This window comes from Ctenopharyngodon idella, chromosome 5, assembly GCF_019924925.1.
Source record: "Ctenopharyngodon idella isolate HZGC_01 chromosome 5, HZGC01, whole genome shotgun sequence".
NCBI lineage: Eukaryota > Metazoa > Chordata > Actinopteri > Cypriniformes > Xenocyprididae > Ctenopharyngodon > Ctenopharyngodon idella.
Genome location: NC_067224.1, coordinates 29,559,910 through 29,587,177, shown reverse-complemented (window position 1 = coordinate 29,587,177; position 27,268 = coordinate 29,559,910). Strand labels below are relative to the sequence as shown.

The following is a 27,268-nucleotide window of genomic DNA, read 5'->3' as shown; positions in this document are numbered from 1 at the left end:
GTAATAAAAAAAAAACACAATATAAGCACTAAGACCTGTAGAGTCTGATATAGAGTGAATGAACGTCTGTCCATTGCCAAAGTCAAATTCCTTGTAAGATCAATCTTACCTACTGTTTTTATTGATTATAATGAAATACTTATAATACTTGTAATACTTTCTAAAGAAGGCTGTAAGCGAACCTGGCCTCTGGACCATATGTTCAAAAATATACAAATATCACATAGTTCTCCCATAATCTTTGATTTGACAGATATTCACAGCAGATATCTTGTCATTATAAACATAAATATGGACTTTCATAAGAATGTTGTGCATAGTAATACTTCACAGTCTCAAAACAATAAATCAGTTGAAGGCATAAGAAAACAGTGAGGCAAAGAATGATGTAACCAGGAAGTAAAGCAGTTTATTAGGGTTAAAGTGTACTGTATGTAAAGTGGGTCATACTGCTCTGTCGAGTGTAAATAAGAATTTTAAGCTACTGAACGACATTCTCTTGTATATGCGATAATCATGCAGACAAGTGTGCTTAAAAATGCATTTAGGACTAGCAAAGGTAAGATTTTATTATTGATTATCTCTGCATTTTATCATAACTTTGTTGTTGTAACCAAGAGCTGTGACCATTAGCTTGTGTTGCCAGTTAAACTGAAATCCAGACAAACGTACAAACACAGAGTATGTAAAACAAAGATAATAAGTATAAAACATTTAGCACTTGCATTTAGCATTGCCTAAATGTAAATAGTGATAGAAAGTAAAAAAAAAAAAAAAAATCTGTTGTATGTAAAACAAGAACCACTAGACCAGTTGAGTGATTTGGTTTTGGGAGATCTCAGTCTGAACCAAATACAGTATTTATTAGCTTATTGTAAAAAGTGGCTAATTTTATTATTTGTATCAATCGTTTTAAGTCTATATGACATTATATATTTACATAATTAACAATAACCACAACAACTATGATGTGTTGCACATGGTTACATAATGCTTAATGCTCCACGTGATCAATGCATATGAACCCTGTACTATAAGCACCTTTCTTCAGATAAATATAACTGTTTAAGTGCATTTTGTAGTGTTATACAAGTCCTCTCTTAAAAGCTGCTCAGTTAATATTTAATTCAGCCTTGTCATTTCTCTCACACGCGGCGCACACAGCCCTCCCCTCCCGTGTGACGTAACAGAGCTGGCAAAAGATCCGCCTTACATAAAGAAAGCTTGTCTTCTCCCTTCTGCATGCACATAATTTTTATTGCTCTACAATTTGTCATAAAATCTTCTTCATCCTCTGTTCTGATCAAGGGTGCAGCCTCGCATCTCTCTACAGGATGTCCTACATAAAGCCTCAAAAAATTGGTAAGACTGAGAGCTCTTCTGCATGGATGCACATCTGCAAGTTTAAATTTATGTTGTACGCTACTGCACACAGGCTTTGTGATTGTTAGCATTTGTGGCTGGAATGTATGAGGGTGCATGTCTGTGTATTCATATGGGAGAGGGTGAGATATACTTTGAGTCTGATGGCTTTTGAATGTTATAGGTTTAAATTTAGATCCAGACACAGCTTACTTATGAATAACTGAATTTAATTCATTTTTAATTGTATGTTTCTAACAACTTTGAATTCTCTGAAAGAAACGTCTCTGCATGTCCATGTAGTTGCTTCATTATTTATGCATTAGTGTATCACAATACATGTGAGCATGTAGAGAAGGACAGTTTTTGTAAAGGTAATACTTCTCTTTGTAATATCGCTGACTCTCTGCCATTTCAGCTCTGTCATTTGTTTACTTTAATCCTTTGTTCTTTCAGCAGACCTAAATAGTAATGGTCAGAGCAAAGTTGTCTGCAAATCGGTTACTTACTATGGCTATATAATATAACATAACTCAGGCTTAGCTAACCTTGCAGTTTGGATTGCTGAGACACTCTATATAAAAGTGACAGTACTCCATAAAAAAATTACATTTTAATTATATGATTAAAATTTTAGAACCTTTGTATTCTTAAGTGTATCTTTATAACATTATTTACGACTTTTTTTATGAATAGTTTTCAATAGTTGATGTTCTGTCAACTTGCCAAATGATAAGATTTTGTATATCATGGAAATCACAGTTTGTGATTTTTCCAGCTGCTGCTCAGAAAACATACTTAACAAAAGTACATGGGCTGCCAAACATCACTCCCTTGGTAAGTTCGGTAGAGGAGACACCTGAGCCCATCCCCACCACAGTTAAAGGCACCATCCCAACCTGGATCCATGGGAGTCTGCTGCGGAATGGTCCGGGAAAGTTTGAGTTTGGGAATCAACAGTGAGTATGGCAATTCTACTGTTAATATATGGTGATTTATTTTATCTTACAAGAAGAACATCACTGGAATGTGAGGAATAGTAAGAGAAATTAACTAATCTCTGTTTCTATGGTTTGCAATTAGCAACTGGCTATAAAGCTAATGGCATATGGAAGGGTGGTTCTGTAATTTGGGATATGCAATGGTGGAGGTATAGTGACCAAATTAGGGACAACTAATGGAAGCCTTTCACACAAAGCTGTTATTCTAAAGTTCGATTTGTGATTTGTTTGATCACAATGATAATATGTCATTCAAACTCTGCATACATGCATATTCAAGCTCATGTTTGCTCATGTAAATGTTTCCTCAGCTATAACCACTGGTTTGATGGCATGGCCTTGATGCATCGCTTTCAGATCGAGGATGGTCAGGTGACATACAGAAGCCGTTTTCTGCGTAGCGACTCGTATAAGCAGAACAGCGAGAGGAACCGCATCATGGTGTCAGAGTTTGGCACTTTGGCTCTACCTGATCCCTGCAAGAACTTTTTTCAACGCTTCCTGTCCAGATTTGAGATAAGTACGTATTCATTTACAGTGGTGTACAGTAGATGGTGAATATGTGAGTGAATGATAGTAAGGAGGTTTAATAGCTGTGTTGACTGGGGAAACGGATCTCAATTGGTTTAGAAAATTTAAACATCATCAATAGCTAACTGTTTTTAAACAGGTTATAAAAAGCTCTTTCTGTTTCTGAAAGAGTAAAGAGGCATGTATTTGGAGGGCCTTGCTCAAGAGCACAACAGGAGTGGTTAGTGGAAGCGTCCAAGTGTGTCTAAAGTTTGTCCTGGACAAACAACTCTATGTCTGTAATCATGAGAACACATTTAAATCAGACGCCATAAGCACTCAATTAAGATTAACTAAAGTGACTCTACTATTGAAGTGTTGAAATGGAGTTGGCAGAATGTTCTGACACTATAACTTGTTTGGTCCTGAGACTTCCACAGCATATATATATGTATTATTATTTAGGCCACTTCTATTATTGATTGCTATCAGGATGTGAAGAGAGTTTCAACAAGTATAACAAAAAGTGTTTAGAAAACAAATTGCCTACCCTACATTTAAGAGATATAACCAGTTTAGATGGAAAGGATCTCAAGCTGACTTGCTGAAGACGTTACTGTGCCCATTAATAGATACCCATTAATGGTAAAATAAATTCCAGCACAGCGCTACAACAACCCTTGAAGGCACAACATATAAGATTTTTGGATTAAAATATCCAAAAACCACTAGAACAATGTTACATATTTTATTGACTTGTGTATTTACATTATCTCAAATGTTTCCAAGAATGTTTAAATCCAGAGAAATAAGCAATTTTTACAAGGACATGGACCGTGTTCATGCGTTGCCTATCAATGACATTATACCTGCGCTACCCTCGGTTTCTGGTTTAATTTTGTAGAAACCATGGAAACGCCAAAGACGCTTTAATATACACTGCTCAAAAAAATGAACGGAACACTTTGAAAACACATCAGATCTAAATGGGGAAAAATATCATGCTGGATATCTATACTGATATGGACTGGGTAATGTGTTTGGAATGAAAGGATGCCACATCATTTGATGGAAATGAAAATTATCAACCTACAGAGGACTGAATTCAAAGACACCCCGAAAATCAAAGTGAAAAAGTGATGCAGGAGGCTAGTCCATTTTGCTGAAATTTCATTGCAGCAACTCAAAATGGTACTCAGTAGTTTTTATGGCCCCCACGTGCTTGTATGCATCCCTGACAACGTCGGGGCATGCTCCTAATTAGATGACGGATGGTGTCCTGGGGTATTTCCTCTCAGATCTGGACCAGGGCATCACTGAGCTCCTGAACAGTCTGAGGTGCAACCTGGTGGCGTCGGATGGACCAAAACAGTGTCCCAGAGGTGTTCTATTGGGTTTAGGTCAGGCGAGTGTGGGGGCCATTCAATGGTATCAATTCCTTCATCCTCCAGGAACTGCCTGCATACTCCCGCCACATGAGGCCACATTGTCGTGCACCAGGAGGAACCCAGGACCCCCTGCACCAGCGTAGGGTCTGACAATGGGTCCAAGGATTTCATCCCGATACCTAATGGCAGTCAGGGTGCCATTGTCTAGCTTGTAGAGGTCTGTACGTCCCTCCATGGATATGCCTCCCCAGATCATCACTGACCCACCACCAAACGGTCATGCTGAACGATGTTACAGGCAGCATAATGTTCTCCATGGCTTCTCCAGACCCCTTCACGTCTGTTATGTGCTCAGGGTGAACCTGCTCTCATCTGTGAAAAGCACAGGGCGCCAGTGGCGGACCTTCCAATTCTGGCGTTTAATGGCAAATGCCAATCGAGCTCCACGGTGCCGGGCAGTGAGCACAGGGCCCACAAGAGGACGTTGGGCCCTCAGGCCACCCTCATGAAGTCTGTTTCTGATTGTTTGGTCAGAGACATTCACACCAGTGGCCTGCTGGAGGTCATTTTGTAGGGCTCTGGCAGTGCTAATCCTGTTCCTCCTTGCACAAAAGAGCAGATACCGGTCCTGCTGATGGGTTAAGGACTTTCTACGGCCCTGTCCAGCTCTCCTAGAGTAACTGCCTGTCTCCTGGAATCTCCTCCATGCTCTTAAGACTGTGCTGGGAGACACAGCAAACCTTCTGGCAATGGCACGTATTAATGTGCCATCCTGGAGGAGTTGGACTGCCTGTGCAACCTCTGTAGGGTCCAGGTATTGCCTCATGCTACCAGTACTGACACTGACCCTAGCCAAATGCAAAACTAGTGAAAAACAGTCAAAAGATTAGTAGAGAAAAAAATGTCAGTGGCCTCCAAATGTAAAACCATTCCTGTTTTGGGGGTCGTCTCGTTGCCCATCTAGTGCACCTGTTGTTAATTTCATTAACACCAAAGCAGCTGAAACTGATTAACAACCCCCTCTGCTACTTAACTGAACAGATCAATATCCCACGAGTTTAACTGACTTGATGCTATTCTCTGATTAAGAAGTGTTCCTTTAATTTTTTTGAGCAGTGTATTATGTGTTGTATTAGACAAGTGAGCAACTGTTTGGATGGATACATTCATCAACAGAAAACTAATCATGTTATATAGATCAACACAGTAAGTCCTATTGTTTAAATCTCATTTTCTTGATACAGTGAGTACCATGTTTTACCATGCCTAATATCGATCTAACGCTGCGTTACACCACATACACTTGACCTGAAGAAGCGGAAGCGGAGACTGTGGCATAATAAAAGTTCTGCTGCTCTTGAGACGTGTCACGCTCGTATCTCATTAGCAATTGCTTCAGCGGCCTTGTTTCTGCTCACACAGCACTCAGCCCTGCTCTGCTTCATACTACAGTAACGTTAACAGTCTCCTCCATGAACATGATTTCTGCCCGAGTCCCGTTCCGATTCCATTCCACCTGCAGACGTGAAGACAACACCTCCAATGGTTCCGCGAAATCAAGGCGTCATCAAGCTACGCCTTTGTTTTGAATAAGCAACCTCTAGCAGCAAAAATTTACATATTGTTCCTTTAATGAAATTACGTTTCACAACAGATAATGCTTTACAATGAGAGAGCTACTACATATGGCAAAAAATATCTTACTCACCTGTTGAGTAATAAAACGTCATCTCCGCATCACTTTTACAACATTTCAAATTCCTCGTTCTCGCCATCTCCGAAAAGCCAATGTTGATTATCGTTGTATTACGAGCTCTGTCGCGTTCTCTTTATGCTAGCAGACTCTCCTCTGTTCTGCGTTTTTTCGCCGAGGTTCAAGATTTAGCGTGCTCCATGTCAACCTTTCTCGCTCGTTGTGACAACCTGACGCATGGGCGAGTGACGTATTCCTGCAAAAACCATCCCGTCAGGTCTAAAATATTTAAGTTTATAAAAACACATTTTTGATGATGTATTGACTCATTCAATGTTGTTAATTTTGAACAAAAAAGTTAGTGTACCTTTAATAGCCTATAATCAATAATCCCAGTTTCTGTTAATAAAAAAAAAAGTCTGAAAACAAGCAGCATTGTCAAAATTACAGAAGAAATATCTTTGAATATTAGGGTCCTTAGAGTCAAAAAGGTTAAGAACAAAGGTTTCAAATCCATTTTGGCCTCAAAGTACAAATAAAAGGTATTTGTTACACTTATTTTCCTCTCTCTAATTCCAGAGCCAACAGATAATGCCAGTGTCAACTTTGTTAAATACAAGGGTGACTATTATGTCAGCACAGAGACAAACTACATGCACAGAGTGGATCCAGATACTCTGGAGTCCAAACAGAAGGTATGAAGAATAACCAGCTTATAGTCACCAACCTAGACCAAACAGTCATGTCTAATTTAAAAAGGATGATTATTTGTAGGTGGACTGGAGCAAGTTCATAGCTGTGAATGGTGCTACTGCTCATCCACACATTGATCCAGATGGCACAGCTTACAACATGGGCAACTCATACGGAAACAAAGGTTAGATTCCAGTCTTCTCCTTATGTGTTGACCAAGTGCAATATCACCTTAGGAGGATTTAGGAGGCATGATTTTGCGTTTTGATCTGTTTTATAGGGGCTTTCTATAACATCATCAGGGTGCCCCCAGAAAGAGACAGTCCAAAGGATACTCTAGAGGGAGCCAAGATTTTATGCTCTATCACCCCTCTTGACAAATCCAAACCCTCCTATTATCACAGCTTTGGTGAGTGAAGAAGAAAATCTGTCATGTGTGTTATCTTCAGATCTCCTAGACAGACAGGTAGTCATTCAAGAATGACTATCATGTGTAATTTTATTGCACAGCCACTGTATGTAATAAAGTCATGTGTAATTTTATTGCTAGGCACTCTGAATAGTGTAATCATATAGTCTGAATGGAGCGATCATATGAATGTGCAGTACTGAAAAACCTTTTTATTTTCCTGAACCTTTCAGGCATGTCAGAGAACTATGTAGTGTTCATCGAGCAGCCCATTAAGATGGATCTGTTTAAGATAGTGACTGGTAAACTTAGGGGGAAATCGCTAAATGAAGGTGTTTACTGGGAACCCAACCAGGAAACCATATTCCACCTGATTGACAAACAAACTGGAAAGGTGAGGCAACAATCATGACAACAGTCTCACAGAGGCACTGAGAACAATTAGGAGCAAGTGGACTTCCTGTGGTTTCTCTTTTAAGGTTATTCTATATTTGTTCACTGATAGTGTTTCACATAGTTCAGTGAAAGCTGATGGAGAACCTAAAAACATTATAAGATAACATTTGAGGGGACAAATTATCAAAGACTTCTTTAACAATTTAGCCAACTACTCTGCATCTCTCTGCAGGAGTTGCCAGTGAAGTACTACACCAAGGCCTTATCCACCTTCCATCAGATCAATGCTTTTGAGCAGGATGGATTCCTCATGTTAGACATGTGCTGCTCTGACGACGGCCAGGCTATAAACAACTTCCTCATCCAGAACCTGCGTCAATCAGGAGAGGGACTGGATGAGGTTATGTTCTTCCTTAAACTATCTTTCTCTGTCTATATTAATACTACTACTACTAATTATTATTATTATTAGTAGTAGTAGTAGTATAGCATAAATTACATTTTGTCTGTACTGTATAACACCATGTGTATTATTACAAAAATATATTGTTAACAATACTATTGCTATTATTAGTAGTAGTAGTATTAGTATTATGCAATTTATGCCGTATATTATTATTATTATGACATAAATGACATTCGCATTTGTCCTGCCACTCTCTTTTTTTCTGTCAGATGTATAACACCATGTGCCGACCGCTTCCCCGTCGTTTTGTGCTTCCTCTCAACATCAACAGTGAAACACCACTGGAAAAGAATCTCAACACACGGCCTGACAGCACTGCCACCGCTGTCTGCCGTACTAAAAACCAGGTGTCGTCTTTGTGCTGGTTACACCAGCACTATGTGTGTTATCTGCTCATTCAAAACTGTTTATTCTTCAAAGCACTTCAAGGAATTTGGTCTGTAGTATTGTTTATAGCGTTGCTTATATTTGCAAGCCTTTCCACTGGCACATATAGCATAGTTCAAAAGTTTGGGGTCAGTATTTTTATTCAGCAAGGACACTTTAAATTGATTAAGTGACAGTAAAGACATTTATAATGTTTTGAATTTTCTATTCCTCTAAGAATGTATCACGGTTTTCACAAAAAATATTAAGCAGCACAGCCATCTTAACATTGATAATAAGAAATGTTTCTTGAGCATTTGAGTAATGACTGCTAAATATTCAGCATTTTTACATTTTAAAATGTATTAAAATAGGAAATTTCAATTGTAATATTTCACAATATTACTGTTTTACTGTATTTTTGATCAAATAAATGCAGCCTTGGTGAGCCTAAGAGACTTCTTTTAAAAAATTTTAAAATCTTACCAACCCCAAATTTTTGAACAGTAGTATAACTTACAGCACTTAGACTTGGTGTATTAAAGGGTTAGTTGACCCAAAAATGAAAATTCTGTCATTAATTACTCACCCTCATGTTGTTCCACACCTGTAAGACCTTTGTTCATCTTCGGAACACAAATTAAAATATTTTTGAAGAAATCCGAGAGCTCTCTGACTCCTCCATAGACAGCAATTTAACCACCACTTTCAAGGTCCAGAAAAGTTACTAAAGACATCGTTAAAATTGTCTTAAAATAGCTATTTACATCCAGCGCTTCCAGGTTCTATGTCAGAATGCAGAGTCATTATTGGCCGCCTCCTGCGTTAGCATCACATGCGTTATACTGAGCAGACGTTCTGATGTAGAACCTGGAAGCACTGAACATAAATAGCATAGGTGAATGACACAGAAAAGAAGATATTGTTGAATAAAGTTATTTTTGTTTCGTTTTTGCGCACAAAAAGTATTCTCGTCGCTTCATAAAATAACGTTGAACCACTGTAGTCACGTCGACTATTTTAACAATATCTTTAGTGCCTTTCTGGAACTTGAAAGTGGTGGTTAAATAGCTGTCTATGGACGAGTCAGAGAGCTCTCGGATTTAATCAAAAATGTTAATTTGTGTTCATAAGATGAACGAAGGTCTTACAGGTGTGGAACGACATGAGGGTGAGTAATTAATGACAGAAATTTCATTTTTGGTGAACTAACCCTTTACGTAGAGGCCTTTGAATTTTTTTTTTTTTTTTTTGCTCTAGATTTGATTGATTTACGACACAAAATGTGCATTTGTGTGTTGGAGAGTCTTCAGCTCTTTTAGGACTACATAATGTCTCTCTCTCAGGTGTTTTGCACATTTGAGGACCTCCATGGTGAAGACCTGAAAGACTATGGTGGCTTGGAGTTTCCCCATATTAACTACGCCAAATATAACACCAAACCTTATAGATACTACTATGGTTGTGGCTTCCGCCACCTAGTGGGTGACTCCTTAATTAAGATGGATCTGGAGAGCAAACGTTTCAAGGTGAGGTCAAATTATGACCATAGCTACTAACCTGGGACTATGACTGATACGTACAATGATCAAAAAGCCCAAAAAATGTAATATATGACAGTAGTAAAATTTTTCTTGTCCATTTGGCACACAATGTTAAGAGTGTTTGTATGTTTCATACATGAATTCATTTACAGGTATGGCGCCAACCTGATCTCTACCCATCAGAGCCTGTCTTCATTCCTTCACCCAATGCTGAGGAAGAGGACGATGGAGTCATCCTGTCTGTAATCATCACACCAGTTAAGGTACCCTGAATGTTCGTTAAAAATATATATATATATATATATTTAAGAAGAGACATAAGCTCTATACTTCACCTGTTTAGAAAGTGAAACATGTTGAGAAAAGTCAGTTGAGAAATTGTATTACATCTATTATAAATGCATCTTTTGTCTTAACCCATTCTTTCTCTTCTCCCTGCAGGATAAGCGTACATTTCTATTAGTCCTAGATGCCAAAGCGTTTGAAGAGCTGGGAAGAGCTGAAGTGCCTGTCAACATTCCTTATGGATTCCATGGAGTCTTCAATTCCAGTGCATGAAGCTCCTGGTACCTCTCCAACGAAATAACAACAAATGACAAGTAGCTCTTCAAAATGGTCAATACACCACTTAGCTTCTACTGTTGAAAGCAAGAGACTAACAGAATAATATTTCTATCAAATTAGTCCAAAGAGATCCTCCACGGATTGATCTCATATTTTTAAAAAAGAACAACACATACTTTATAAACTAGTTAGTTCTCTGTGAGAAATTCGACCTTAACTAAAATACAACAAACAAGACTTTAAATTTGAATTAACAATTTTACAACTTTAATTAAAATAAGACCATTTACTGAAACAAAGTCGCAAAAACAGCTTACACATTACTGATGCCTATTTGGTGTTATGTAATAAGGAGGAAGTAGAACAGATACTATCATTTCTAAACAGCAGCAGAAGATGCTATTGTTTGTATTTAACAATAAGAATAATAAGATGGGGAGCTGCAAACATTGTGTTGTCTCTGGCTCCAGCTTTAGAATGAGTGGATTGTTTTTTAGACTTGTCAGAATGTAATACAGGCTTTGCAAAGAGAACTTTATATGCAGAAAAAAACCCCCAGCTTGTTTAATCCTGGATCAGAAAGAGAATGGTAATGTAACACTAAATTATGTTTTTTGGTGCAAGAAACATTTACTAAACACTATGGTGATAAATACTTTAAAAAATATGACCCTATTAAAATCAGCAAGATGATAGTGTTGAAAGCTCACACAGTTTTGATACATATTTGATTTCTCAATACATTTATTTTCTCTTCTTCTGTTTTTATTTTTTAAATTGTGGACTGTATGTTTATACCACAATATGACACCTTTGCAATGTTTGCAACTGATTTTATTTGCTTAATATAGCATCAGTTATGAATTGTGTGTTTTATTATACAAGGCTCTTCTCTTCTGGTTAATATTTGCTGTTAGGATTTTCATACCTCCATCCTTAAATAAGAAAACAAGTTCATTTCATTGAATGTAACTCCGAAAGGTGCAATATGTAATAATTTAGCAGTAAAATATCCAAAAACCACTAAGCCCGTGTTATATATTTTGTTCACTTGAGTACTTAAAATATCCCAAATGTTTGCAACTATTTGTAAATCGTGAGAAAATTGCAATTTTGCTCCGGGACGTGTGAGGAGTCGCCTGTCAATTCGTCATACCCGCGTTCCCCTCAGTTTCCGGATTAATTTAGTAAAAACCATGGAAATAACAAAGATGCTTTAATATATTACATGTTTTAATAGACAAGGGAACAACTGTTTGGTTACGTTTATAGACAGAAAACGAATTGTTGTTATAAAGCTCAACACGTTTAGTCTTACTGTTTAAATCTAATTTTTTGTGAGTACCATGCTTTACCATGCCTCAGAGAAAAACACTATTTTGTCAAGTGGCTAACATAATCAGATGCAGCTTTATTTTAGTAACAGTAATACAGAATTTTCTCCATCATACAATACGTTTTAAAATTAATTGCATGCTATTTATCAACACAAGCCATCCAGAATTTATTATTATGATATTCTAAAATCGATCTATCTTACTGCAGTGTGCAACAAGTGTCTCACAGCAGCCGCCGAGCGAACACACAAAGTAACGTTATAACATAATTTTCAGCACACTCAAATGAATCTAATATGATAAACAGAGCTGTGTTACCTCATACTCATGACCGGAAAAGCGGAAGCAGCGCCGGCGACTGTGGCATAATAAAAGTTCCGCTGCTCTTGAGGCGTGTGTTGTGCAATCGCTCCAGCGGCCTCGTTCAGCTCCCACAACACTCGGTCCTGCTCTGCTTCATACTACAGTAACGTTAATAATCGCATCCATGAACATGATTTCTTCCCGAGTCCTATCCCGATTGTTTCCACCGGCTGTGATGTGAAGACCACATGTCCCAAGATTTCGCTACGCCTTTGTTTTGAATAGGCCTCTAGCGGACATAAAATATTACATATTGCACCTTAAGGCAGAACAGTTTTTGTAAATAAAAAAAGGTAAAACCCAGAAGTGCCATAAAGCATAATTATCATTTCGGTTAAATGACAAGATTATCATCATCATATTGTATCAACTTTCTACCTCTTTGCAAAGACTGCTTCTCTTGTGTTTTACGCCTTTTACTTTTTAACTTTATATAAGTTAAATTTGTTCCATTTATTATGTATTGTTTTTTTGTTTTAAAATTTCTCATTTGTAACTTGATAATTACTGTGATAAATATTTTCACACAATATTTTGTATGCTATCTGCTGCATGGTTTAATTCAGTCCACTTTTATAAAAACATTCACAAAGCAAGCAATACGGGAAAGTGTCCAGTTTTTTCCACATCATTTCACATTCTATTACACGTTTGATAAGGTAATCTTGACGACATGTGCATCCTACAGAGAGACGGATAGCTATACTTTTCTTGTCCACTAGGGAGCAGCAGACACTCATAGCAGGTACGCCCGAGCTCAGTCATAAGCCTGACGTAAAAACAACCATATACATTCATTCTATACAACAAACTATATATTTGAGATACTTTCATTAACCAATAGTGCATTCATTCAGTTCATATAGAGACATGTGTGCAACGTGTGAGTGTATGTTCTCTTGCATATGAATATCTCCGTGGCTCGGCTAAATTGGGAGCTCTCAGATTTCCCCTAATCCCTGCACATCAAACAGCAGGCAGAGCGGAGCAGATGCAGACAGACAGAGGCACTGCTCTCCTGTGGTATCTCGACCTGCCGGATCTTCTTTCCCCGTACACAGTGCTGTTATTGTCCCTGTATCTGTATGTGTGTTTGTGTGAGAGACACAGCATGGGTTGTTTGTCCCTGCATCTTTCCATCACTCTCTTTTTGGGTTTAAACACTGTTCTGACTGGTAGCAAGCAGAGACACTGATGCTACACATCCACACTTCAGCTTTTGTTGTAGACAAATGCATTTAATGTTGGTGCGGTGGTACACACTCGTCTTTCGATGGTTCCACAAAGAACCTTAACATTCATGGAACATTTCCACTACACAAAAGGTACTTTAAATTGGAAAAACATTCTTCAGATGATTAAAATCCTCTTCATATTTAAAAAAAAATGGCTCTTTTAAGAACTGTTCACTGAAAGGTTCTTTGGGGAACCATCCTTTTAGAACCTTTATTATTAAGAGTGTAAGAAAAAGAAAAACTTAGAATTAACTAAAATAGAAAAGGATTGACTGAGTGAATGAATGAATGAATGAATTATCGAAAGCAGTGTTGGGACGTAAATCAATACACTAACCAGGTGGTGGTCACAACAAAGACAGCTGTGTATACATGTGTGTGAGTGTGTGTGCGCGCCTTTTTGCCCTGCAAATCCCACTCAGACACCTGCACTCAAAGCTTCCCGCTGCTGAACCTCCACTTCAAACAACTACCGACACATCGAGCGGAAACAAATATCTACGAAGAAGGGAACAAAGGACTGAGAAAGAAAGTAAAGAATAGGATTCCTGCAAAACTTTTCTGATGTAAACAACACTGTTTTGATTTTCAAAGAGAAATCACTTGAGGCACAAGTACTGAAATGTCTTTATTTAAAGCTTTGATGGCTCACAGAATGTTGCTAAAATATATAAAAAAAAAATGAATTCACATATGTGTATTATTACAAAGCACATGAATGCATGTAACATTTTAAAATGACCTCCATCACAGACCAAAACACCAGATGTGAAGTACCAGATCACTCTACAGGTCCAGTTGTGCTTTAGTCGCCTGGAATGAAGCTGCCGTCTATGAACTGAAGACAGTAAAATAACTGTTTATAGATTTCTTTGAGAATATAAAACAAAACTGTTTTACTACAGAGAAAAATAATACAATAAATATATCATATTTGTACAGAACATATGAATATGAATCAAGAGTTAGCTGTGATTCTAAGAGAAAATAAATATCTGGTTCAAAAAAAATTTAAATTTCTATTTACAAGCTAATATAATATATTTGTCCTCTTATCCACAAGTTTCTGGATTCACCTCTTTATGTTTCATCTCAAACTATCTTTTTGTGAAAAATGAAAACGCACATAAAAAACAACATTAAAATGAATTTGTACACTACTGTTTAAAAGTTTGAGGTCAGAAAGATCTATGCTCACCAAGGTTGAATTTATCTGATCAAAAATACAGCAAAAAAAGGTAATGTTGTGAAATATTATTAGATTAAATTACATTTCATTTTATTCTTGAATCTAATATAATCATGGATTACCATCTTACACTTTTACAATCTTTTTGATCAAATAAATGCAGTCATAAATGCAAATAAATTATTATTAACATTTAAATAACTTTTTCTAATTTATTTCTGTTATGTCAAAGCTGAATTTTCAGCATGATTACTCCAGTCTTCAGTGTCACATGATCTTCCAGAAATCATTCTAATATGCTGATTTGGTGCTCAAGAAATATTATTATCAAGACGTGATTTCATCAATATTGTGCTATATGTGTTTTCATAAGCCAGTTTTATAAAATGTGTAACAGGGGGTCTCTGCTTCATCTCTCATATCCACCAAGGGGTCCTTGGCCTAAAAAAGGTTGAAGACCCCCGATGTTGAAGACTGAAGATTACAGAAGAATGTCTCTGTCGAGTGTTCAGTGCCGAGGCAAAATGACAGTAAACTAGAGTGATTATGGCTTAATATCTTCCAAAGAGTGTTTATGTGTTCTTTCCATTTTGTTGGCAACATGTCTTTGAATGCATAATAACATGAAGTCTAATGCCACGCCAACCAATTAGCCAATTTACCAATAGTAAAAATATGGATTTAACAAATAATTTTTCCACAAAAACATCTATTTAGTAAACAATACACAAGCATAAGTGCTGGACATGCTAACAACACACTGCTGCTTATACATATGGTTACCATAACAACTATAGGGGACAAGACATTCCAGCGCTCTAGAAAATGACATTGCAATCCCAGAAAAATACAACAAGACTTATTTATCAAGTAATATTACATAAAGAGCAACATAGAGCAATCTTACCATTGTTTTATCAATACATTTTACTCCCAGACTTATTTTAACCCATAAAACATGGCTAACATATTAATCAGGTCCTGTAGTGTGGCCTGCTCTCTCTCTCTCTCTCTCTCTCTCTCTCTCATACCAGAGCTCTCTGATTGGATAATGGAGCTACTTCTTGTAGCCAATAAGAGAGGACGGCACCTTTTTTCTCCTAGCAACAACAGCGGCTGTTTCCCTTCAGCACGACAAACTACCACCCGTAATATTACAATACGAATAATGTCAACTGCACAGCATTATGGAGGAGAATTTCTATCTTTTCTGCCATTCCGCTCTGTATTTCATCCCCTGTTGGTTCCTCTCTGATTCCCGCTCATCCCCTTGTGTCTTCCCCCTCATCTTTGGGCTTCTTTCTATCGCTCATCTATCACACACTCTTTCTCCTCATTTTTTCTACATTACCTTCGTTTCACTCTGGCTGTATCTCTCTATCCTCCCCACCCCTCTCCCCAACTCTTACCCCACCCCACCCCCCACCTCTCCCTCTCTCTTGGCTGACTGTGTGTCTCTGGTAGGGGCACACAGCCGGCTCCTGTTTCATGCTCTTAAAGGAGCAGCATGTTTTTCGTTTCACTGAAGGACTATGCTGAGGGATTCTGGGTAACAGTATGCACTCACTGACCCTGGGAGAGGTTCTGCACAGGCAGTCGCTGTGGAGCAAACATCCCGCCAAACTCAAACTCTCTCTCTCTCTCTCTCACACACACACACACACACACACACACACACACACACACACACACACACACACACACACACACACACACACACACACACACACACACACACACACACACACACACACACACTTACCTTACATAAACTACACACTGCCTGGAACTAAACAAAATTTATAGTCAAGAACATAAATCAGACATACAGCAAAGCAAAAAAAAAAGTATTGGGAAATTAAAAATTGATTGTCATTTGTTAAACTATAAAAATGTCAGACGAAATATGAAACAAGTGATGATAGACTTTACTTTCTTTAACTACATTTTTATCCTTGTATTGTATAAAGTGCTATAGAAATAAAGATGACTTGACTTAAATCTTTTAGAATTTTACATTTTAGAAACTTTCACTTCAGGTGGATAGTGATTTTACTCATTTCTAGCTCATTTCTAATTTGTTAAACTGATAATTATACAACTCCCTTATACAGAAATATGTCAGAAATCATATTAATCTGCTTACAAAAATGATAGTTGTGCCAAAACTATAAGCCTTTTGAGTTTGAGACAAAATAACTTATTTCTTCTGTTAACATGATATGCCACTTTACTTTTAAGTAAACAACCAAAAATATATTTTTATTTTACATGTTAATAATTTGGATGGAAACCACAAAGATTTTGTTTATACACATAAAATTTACATTGTTAAATGTGGAAATTGTTTTGTTCATCATTAACTGGAAATATCATGAAATAAAATTTTTAAATAGTCTAGAGGGTCAATTTTCTTAAATGGTTAATCATGGATTTACATAGAAACCTAAAATAGTAAATTACTGAATACCAATTAGTCAAAAAAAAAAGCCCTTTTTAAAGCCCTTTTCAATCTTTGAGGGGTCCTTGAAAATGTTGCTTAATATAGATCACAACAGGATGAAAACATTTTTCAAATTTGGGAGTTAATATTAATAAAAGAGGTTAATATTAGGGGAAGCGAACTGTTATCAACCATGTGTGGAAAAAGTTTAATAAAAGTAAACTAGAGCAAAAGGTAAATAAAAATTGCTTAAAAAATTATTTTTCTAAAATATACTGGTTTTTACCATGGATTTAGTAGGTGCCTGTGGTAAACTTTAAAAGTTCATATGCACCTATTACAGTGATCTTCCTGCCAGTGATCCACTCCTCGTTTTCATCTCGCCATCACTGCGATTGAAACTTCACGCTTTGCTGTTGGCTGTACCACCCAACCTTAATTGACCTCACTCTCTCCCTCCTTCCAGCTCTTTCTCCCTCCTCATCTCTCCAGAGGAATTTTGCCGCTGGGCTTTTTAATATTCCCTGTGCTTCAGTGCGGCCCGGCCAAAGCGGGCTGACACTACAGATTAACCACAGACAGAAGGAATGCTGCGGCGCTTTTGTGCCACGTGGAGAGCCGCCAACTAAACGCCTTTGGCCAGGTCGGACTGTAGGAGATCTCAGAAAACAAGGAGAGTGGGAAGAGAAGAGAGTGAAACAGAGAAAGCAAAGGACCGAGTGAGAGAGAGAGAGAGAGTGACAGTCATGAAGTAAAGATGCTGCAGACAGCCCACAGTCGCCCTGGTCGGGAGGTGTCAGCCTAATTTGTCAGCTGCTTAATGATGACCTCAAGCTAGCCACAGGAAGATGGCATGGGGAATTTGCTAATAAGCTGCTGGCAAGAGTGAGAACTAATGCCAAAAATTTAATACTCAAACACAGCAACCTTTGACATGTCATATTGATTTATCAAAAGCATTTTTTCGATTGCAATATGCTCAGAATATTTCCCTTTTCATGAAAAGTAAAGTTCAGTAAGTTAAAAATTCCCTCAGTCCCCTGCTTATCTGCCCTCTCAGAGACAAGGAGGCATCATGGGAAGACTGTAGAGTGAGACGGCCCATGCAGGGAGGGGCTGGAGACCCAGTGGCGCCAGCAGTATGTCTTCAGACACCTGGCATTTTGTTGGTGGTCAGGGTTACTATGGCAACCAACCAAGACTTTGCCAGGGCCCCAAAGGCAGTGCTGGACTGCACAGGTGTATGCATCTATTAGTTTTGTATTTTCTGTTTTGTTTAAAACTAAAACGTCTTTAAAGTCAATTTTTTCACAATTCAAATCTAAAAGAAAAAAGAGGATTTGGTGCCAAAATTAATTCGGACATAGCTATATATTTAGAAAAAGTGTATGTGTGAGCATAATTAGAGCACAGAATGAAACAAGATCAATTAAATATGAGAAATATAATAAATAAAGAAAACAATGGGGGGGAGAATGTAAAGAAGAGAATTACATAGGAAAAAGTTGTCTTGTGCAGATTAGCACAGGAGGTCTGAAGGACACTGCAAACCATGGGAGGGGGGCACTGAAAAGCGGAAGTTGTGGCATTAGAGTAAAGGTAGAGGAGGAAAGAAAAGGAAGAGAAGTTAAACAAATAGAGGTATCTAACAGAGGTATTTGGGAATTAGAAAGCTGTTCAATCAACTGTGGTTGGCAAAAATGAGAAAGAGGGAACATGTAAAATGAGAGGAATATCAAGGGAATGAAAAGCTTGCACAAAGAGGCCAGAGAGGGGGAGATCTATACAGACAACAATGAAACAATGGAAGATAATTTAGATGAAATCTATGATTACTGTGCCCTTATTCTTTTTGAAAGTTTGTTACCATTCATGATACTAGATTGTCATGAGTGATTTCTCAACATGAGAAACTGAAGCTAATCAAGTTAAGCCAAAACAGATTCCAATACATGCGTAAATGTTGCAATGTTCCCATGCTATGATTCTGCTGTATACACATACATAGGCTACATGAATTATATTTACTCTTAGAAACTCCTGAGCACACACACACACACACACACACACACACACACACATATATATATATATATATATATATATATATACATATATTAGTCAAACCAAAATTTATTCAGACACCTTGAACATTTCATTCATTAATACAGTTTATTCACTATAGTTTAAAAATGGTAATAAAATATGACAAGATTTCAGAGTTTAACTGTGTCAGAAAAAAAATAATCTTAATTATGTCAGATAACACTTAAGCAAAACATGGTCAGGTCAAAGTGTCTGAATAATTTTTGGTTGGAAATTTTTTATTAATTTTACTGGTAGTCCACTGTATGATAAATTTTTGGGTATAATATGTCACAGTTTATTTTGCTATCCTCACTTACATAAATGAACTATACACTGAAAAAAAAAAAAAAAGTAAAATTTACTTAATTTTTCTTTCGCAAGTTTTTGCGCGCATATTTTTTTAAAGTAAATTTCAAATATGGAATTAAGTAACTCTACTTAACTAAGTTAAGTAAAATTAACAAAGAAAATAAGTAATTTTAACTTGGCTAATAAAAGGTGGAGTAAATTCTACTTAGTTAAACTTTCTTTTGTAATACATTTTACTCAAACAATTTAACCACACTTTTAAAGAGTATGCTTTACTTAAAAAACATCTAAGTAAATAATACAATAGATATTGTGTAGACACCATATCTAGATATTCAAAGCGACGTGGCACTTCAAAAAAGAGACCTCAATACTTGGTACACAATACACAATGACGGTAACATTTGATGGGTCATTTTTGAGGGACGTTCTAAAATGCTTAACATGAAAATGTAACGTGGCTTAATTTACTAAGACAGTGTTATTAACAAACCAAACTTAGTGAACACCAAACTAATAAAGCATACTACGTACAGAAAAGCAGATGAGCTCATAATATGAACACAACACGTTTAATTAAGCATTTTCCTCCCATAAAGAAAACGCTTAACGTCGCTTATAAGACAGTGACATTAAAAGACCAAACTTAGTAAACACTATACTAATAAAGCATACTATACAGAAAAATTGGTTTGTGCAGAATTTGATCTTTTAATATTACTTAGTATGCTGCATTAAGTAAGCTTTTTCTTTAACAGTTCTCTATGGGAGGAAAAAATAACGTGTAATTAAACGAACTGCGTTCATATTCTGGGCTCATCTGCTTTGCTGTACATATTATGGTTTATTAGTATGATGTTTACTGAGTTTGGTCTTTTAATATCACTGTCTTAGTACATTAAGCCAAGTTAAGCGTTTTTTACGTTAAGCATTTTAGAATGTCCCATTTTTGAGTTACTAAACATAACCACAAAAGCAACAATAAAACAGTGTAAATACAGCTGTAAAACAGCTAAAAATCGACCTCATTAATTATTCAAGGCCCAGTGCATGATGGGAACACCAGTATCAGAAAAGTTGAGTAGTTTTACTTAATTTTATAATGTTGATATTTACGCTTTAATTTCTACAAGCTTAAATTGAGTACTAATATTGAATTTACTTAGTTTTTTTAATTCTTGCCTGAACTTAACTTTTTCATGTAAAAATTACATTTGTTTTTTCTGTAGTATTTACTTCACCATAAAATCATTTTTTACAGTGTAGTGTCCTGCACCCACTAGTAAAAAAAATATCAAAAACGTCTGAATAATTTTATAATATACAAAAAAAACACACTTAAAGTATGTTCTTATAAACTCCTGTGCACATGATTCTTACACACACACACACACACACACACACATATATATATATATATACATATATATATATATATATATATAGTCAACATTTGAAGTGGATAAAAATAGTTAATCAAAATTGTCTTAAGAAGAAGGTTTTAGGACAACTTTGATGAAAGGTTTTGGTCCACTTCAAATGTTGACTACCGTATATATTGTAACATTTGTAAAGGAACTAATTATAATTCTAATAAATATTTACACTACTGTTAAAAATGTTGGGGTCAGTAAGATTTTTTTGAATGTTTTGATGTCTTGGCTTGGTTTAGTTTATTTGCACAAATATAAAATATACAGTATACAACAAATACAAAAAAGTACAATCCACATACTGTGATCATAGGTAAAAACAGTAATATTTTTAAAAATGATTACAATTATTATTACATTTTCTATTTATATTTTAAAATGTAATTCATTCATGTGAAAGCAAAGCTACATTTTCAGTGTCAAATAATATTTCAGAAATCATTCTAATATGCTGATTTGCTGCTCAAGAAACTACTATCAATGTTGAAAACTCTTGTGCTGCTTAATATTTTTGTGGAAACTGATGCTTTTTTTCTGTATTTTTTTTTAAGAAGAGTCAGTTCAAAAGAATAGTCATTTATTTGAAATCTTTTGTAACATTATAAACACATGTCAAAATGTTTTTAAAATTATTATAAAATATAGTTTTAACCTGACTAAAATTATATTCTTAAATGTCTAATGCCACATGTACCAGATACAAAAGAATCTGTAAATACTACACAATCTTGCAAATAAACATAATAGTATAAATATATGTTTGTCTTTCACTTTGAAAACAACATTGAAAAAAAGACATTGAAAACAAACAGATTTAAACAGATTTACATATTTGTTCAAATGGGTTGTCACAGGTTTATATAGTTCCATCTCATTTGCAATAAATGGGCTTTGCCGTGAAGGAAGGTTTTCATAGCCTGAAACACACACACACACACACACGCACACACACACACATCTAGACATCCTTAAGCACATTGTCATTATCACCACAGCCATTTCACCTCAAACAAATGCAAACACTTGCCACAGCACTAACAAATGTAATTCTGTTTCATCTCCCTGTGTGTTGGGTCTCACCCCTTCACCCCTCCTATTGTATCGTCACTCCTCCTCTCTTAGCTAATCATTTGACTATTTCAAATGACCACTTTTTGTAACGCTAAATGGCAGGATGAACTGTGCAGCAAAATTTCCTTCCACAGTTTTTTATAGCCTGTTTTAATGACACTGTTCCATTTGCTGGATTTCAGTCTCTTATGGTGGTCTCATTAACCGTTGGTGACAAGCACTTAGCATATTTAAATGTAATTTGTTGATTTTAAATGTTAAAAATTATTTCAAATCTTTCTTAGTTTGCATTATCATGCCATGAAGAAACGCTCCAGCAATTCGGTTTAAAAATTAATAAGCGCATACCTGATAATGGAAAGTTTAATAATGCAGAACATACGTAGAAACTGTGAGAGTTAGGAATTTTGCACCTTTGTATGATTTGTGACAACAACACATTTTTTTAAATGTCCTTTTCATAATATTATTTGAGGACAATGTTCAAATTCCATTCCAAAAGATGAATACATTTCATAACACAGTGTATAAAATTTGAAGAAATTAATGTTTTGTATTAAAAAAACAATAAAAATCAATATTGAATTACCTTATCTTTTCACGCTTTTTAGCACAATAGCACAATGGGGAAAAATACTTGTAATACTAATAATTGTAAATATTATTATTTAATGTTTAAAAACTTTAGTAATTGCATTGCAGCCAAAATAACAAAACAAGGCACACACAGATATTTCAGAAAGTACCAAATTTACAGTCCTTGAGAATATGTGTCCTGCAGTCCTATCCAGTGCATTAAACATATGGCCAGAAATGACTAAGTGTCAAGAGAGCACAGTGACCTCTGACTTCTCCCGAGGCAAAAGCACATAATGTGCACCCCTGCCCACCCACTTCACTCCCATGATGCATCTGAACCAATGACCCCATGCGAAATACTGTTGTACTGTGTGAATGTTGAAGATGAATGGATGCCTGAACATACAGTCAGAATACCACATTTACCAGAATACCACTGACAAAGAACAGACAAACACATCAACAAACTTTTTAAACATTCTTACATGTTATGCTCATGATCAGTCATTCAGGCTTTCAGCCCTTGTTGAATATCTGTGGTGAAACAAACATTCAGAAAACCCAAAGTGTATGCAAAGAAATAAGAAATAAAGGTAGAAGTATAAAACAGACTTTAGTTTTGAACTTGTGCCAATCCTGAACGCCTTTAAGTATTTGCTATCGCTATGGGTTTTTATTTAATCCTGTAATTATTCTCAATATTTCCTGACCATTTGCGTATACTTTCAGGGTATTGTAAGAAAATTAAAAGCTTTGTTGCGAGATGAGAATAAAGTTGTAGAATATGCAACACTTGCATAATCTTCCAAATGATACCTTAACAGAATATTTTATTGATCATGTTTCGTGACAGCCTGCAGCATTATAAGCGATAAAATTGATATATTTATTTACACTTTACCTACAGCACGTTAAATGGCTCCATGCAACTGTTAAACAGCTTTTATTAAAATCAATCAATTCAGTTAAAGCAAAAGTTCATATTTATGTTTATATTTCATATTCGTATTTTACACATTATAGTTTTGTTCAAGTAATGTTCAGGCATGATTAAAATCATTACTATTTTATGTATTTATGAAACTAAATTAGTTTTCTATAGAAATGTCTGGTTCATTTAGAAAATGCTGTTGTTAAAATTAAAACTTCACTGTATATTGGGCTCATAATTTAATAAATATTACTCCAGTACTTTGAAATGTTTAGCTCTTCATATTCATGTCAAGTGACCATTGTATGTGTGCATAAAATGGCTTGATGAATATTATGTATAATCAATGACAAAATTATTTAATTTTACAGAAATATTTACTCAGTGTTGCTTAATTAAAAAAAACCATTCATGTAAATCTCATACGGAAATATTTTTATATTTTACAACAAAGTAACTCAATTTGGCAATAAAACATAATTTGTAAATTTGTAATTTTAGTTACTAAAGCCAGCAACATTATATTTTCTGTGACCTTCCACAGTTATTTATGATTTAAAAATGGGTTTGTTATTTGATTTATGAAAAATTGAATACATTAATAGGAAATATAAGTGCCACTAGAGCCCACTTAATGAAAAGCATGTAAGTATCTAAGCATCTAACTGTGCTCATGTACAATATGTTTTGTCTCTGTTTATCTTTGTTAAAGAGAAAGGTAATACATAGAAAACGTAGAGAAAATTGAATTAGCTTTTTCATTCCCATTCTCCCCTCTCTCCACTGTTAGTGTGACTTATTTCCTTCCTCTTTTCCCTTTTCCTCCACACACACACACACACACACACACAGGTTTGTTTTGCTATCTTAGTGAGGACATTCCATAGGCGTAATGGTTTTTATACTGTACAAACTGTACATTCTATCCCCAACACTACCCCTACTCCTAAACCTACCCATCACAGAAAACTGTCTGCATTTTTACATTTTTAATAAAGCATTGTTTAGTATGTTTTTAAAGTTATTTTAAATATGAGGACTCATGAAATAAACATGTCCTCATAAAACATGTTTACGTCATAATACCAGTGTAATACCCATGTCATTATACGAATTTGTGTCCTCATAAATCATGAAAACAAGCACACACACACATACACATACACACACACACACACACACACACACACACACGTTGGGTTTTCATTTTTAATGGGGACATTATAGACACAATGATTCTTATACTGTACAAACTGTATATTCTATACCCCTAAATCGATCACAGATATATCACAGATTTTTTTCAAAAAGCATCACTTAGTATGATTTTTACCTATTTTCCTCCTGGGGACCAAACAATGTCCCCATATGGACAAGGATTTCGAGTATTGACATCTTTGTGGGGGACATTTTGTCACCATAACGTAGGGTATACCTGAACCACACACACTTAGCTTTATAAAATGGAACATTTCATAGACTTCTATTGTTTTTATATACAGCTATAAACACTTTAAAATAACCCTAACAGCAATCTGCATTTTGTACAAATTAAAACACAGTGAAACTCTCACAGGCCAACATTTTTCTAACATATTTTACATATGCAAAAATTATGAAACAACAGCTACTTAATTTTAAATTAATTTAATCCTTAAAGGGTTAGTTCACCCCAGCTCTGTTTGGGGTCTGAGAGGGTGGCACAACCTGTCGCTCATATGAGATCACAGCAATAGCAAACCACAACCATCCAACGATCAAATCAATTCTCGATAGAGAAAATCAGGTCCCGCCCTACATTTTTTTTTTATTGTTCGAGAAGCAGTTTCACTCAGGACATGTCACAATGGGGAATAAAATACTTTCGCAACTTCCGTTTCATGCTGACTTTAAATGACCTGAATCTCTGAAAGACTGTGCTATCTGTCTTAAACTTTGATATAATATTTTCATATTTATCTGCTACAAAAAGTTGTTTTAAAATCTACAAAACAACCCTAGACTGTGAATTAATGCTAAGTAAAAAAGGTGCTGTTGAAAGAGTTGTAACAGTAGGTGGGATGGAAGCACTAAAAAAAAACAAAAAAAACAATTGAAAATCAATTTTAAATATCAAATAAAAATCAACTTTACTGAAATTTTGTACCATCCCAGTCAAAACCTACCTTTAATTTTGTGCATTTTAAAAAGGTATTAAAAATCATTAAAAATATAATGTGTGTGTATGTGTACGAGTTGCTCTCATAATTGTGGCAAATGCAGCTCTATACACATTTTGTTCAATCTTTGTTATAGTGTTGTCAAAAGTACCGACCGCAATACCACTGGTACTGAAATTTTAAAAATGTGACGCTTTGAGCACTGTTGAGCAGGTCGTAAACAACTCTGATTGGCAATTGTATTCACGCGCTCATAAGATGTCTGTGATTGGCTACAATGATCAACGCATCAAAAACATTATGTAAATAGATATCAATGACGCTCTTCACCGAGCGCTTACACAGATACACACAGGAGCGTTTGAAAGCAGGTGTCTATCACCGGACCGGTCCATTGACAACACTACATCAACTATGCATTAACATCACAAGTCAAATTATAATTCAGATGGGAATTTCTACCTCAAAATTGCTTTTTGTCATGTGAATCGTTTCTATTTTTACACAGAGACCAACATATTGTTCGCCTTTGGAGGGTGGTATGCATGTTTGACAGCACATTTCTAGGGGGTACAACACTCTCCACTCTCCCCTAAACAGCAGCACGCTCGGTTGTCATAAGTAATAGTAATAATTTCTTTGCACATTTTTTTTCTGTATTCTGATTTCTTGTTTCAACTTATGAAATGCATCCTATGTAATATTGTTGCTTTGAAGTGAAATTAAATTATACAAACTGAAATAGACATAAGTGCTCGCTTTTAAGTTATTGACACAAGATAACTGCTCTTTCCTGGCAGAACCACACAAAGAAGTAACATTCAAATATAAACCAATTTTTTTTTTTTTTTTTAAGCATTTAAGCATCAAGAAAACTTGCCCATTAAGCAACAGTCAAAACATCAAGATTGAAAGCTGAGACAAACTAAAGCAGAGAATTGCATCTAAATGGTAAACATCACCCTTGTGACATCTGCAGGATAACGGTGCATTAAGACCTGTTGCTATGGATACAAAAGCAGGTCTATATTACACTTGAGAAATATCCTGACGCATTAACAGCCACAGGTTGCAGGCCACATTTAACTGTTATACAGGTCAAAAGTTTAACTATTACAGGCCTCCTAATTGCTCAGTTGTTTCATATAAGAAAGATCGTAACACTTTACAGTAAGGTTTAACATTAGTTAACTGCTTTAGTTAACATCACATGAACTAAGAATTAACAATACTTCTACAGCATTTATTAATCTTAATGTTAATTTCAACATTTACAAATACATTATTAAAATCAAATGTTGTATTTGTTAACATTAGTTGATGCACTGGGAACTAACATGAACAAACAGCTGGATTTTTATTAACTAACATCAACAAAGATTAATAAATACTGTAACAAATGTATTGCTCTTTGTTAGTTAATACATTGTGAACCAATGAGACTTTATTGTAAAGTGTTACCGAACGATCTGTGATGCTCTGATTGTATGTATGCAATATGGCTTCTACCATTTAATTTTACACCTACATACACTGCAATAAATACACATCTTGGCAAAATACTTAATTTTAATTGGTTAATCGTTGTATAATTGACTGTTAGTCAAGGCTACATACGTCCTTCTTATAACTCAGAGGTCTCTTTCTTCTCACATTACAGAATTACTAAAACTCAGATCAATACTTCACAAGCATTTATTTATTTGGTGAAGAGGTCTTTGGTGTCACATGATCCTTCA

At 35.7% G+C, this 27,268-nt stretch overlaps 1 protein-coding gene and 1 long non-coding RNA gene across 5 annotated transcripts in view; one reads left to right on the top strand and one right to left on the bottom strand.

Annotated features, from left to right (window-relative positions):
- Positions 1 to 27,268, bottom strand: part of LOC127512570 (uncharacterized) — a 64,991-nt gene that overhangs the window by 3,904 nt on the left and 33,819 nt on the right. For 3 of the 4 annotated variants that reach the window (XR_007930213.1, XR_007930215.1, XR_007930214.1), the window contains one exon: positions 13,943 to 14,165. The exons of the other annotated variant lie outside the window; for it this stretch is intronic. This is a non-coding gene — a long non-coding RNA (uncharacterized LOC127512570). Of the gene's footprint in view, positions 1 to 13,942; positions 14,166 to 27,268 lie in introns of those variants that run through there. 4 annotated transcript variants of the gene reach the window in all.
- On the top strand, positions 103 to 12,688 carry bco2a (beta-carotene oxygenase 2a). Its single transcript, XM_051893594.1, has 13 exons — positions 103 to 559; positions 1,309 to 1,362; positions 2,141 to 2,321; positions 2,675 to 2,883; positions 6,534 to 6,649; positions 6,729 to 6,831; positions 6,928 to 7,056; positions 7,290 to 7,450; positions 7,685 to 7,852; positions 8,128 to 8,265; positions 9,631 to 9,813; positions 9,981 to 10,091; positions 10,270 to 12,688. The coding sequence occupies exons 1-13, from the start codon at positions 517 to 519 to the stop codon at positions 10,384 to 10,386; spliced, it is 1,713 nt and encodes a 570-aa protein (XP_051749554.1). The 5' UTR covers positions 103 to 516; the 3' UTR covers positions 10,387 to 12,688.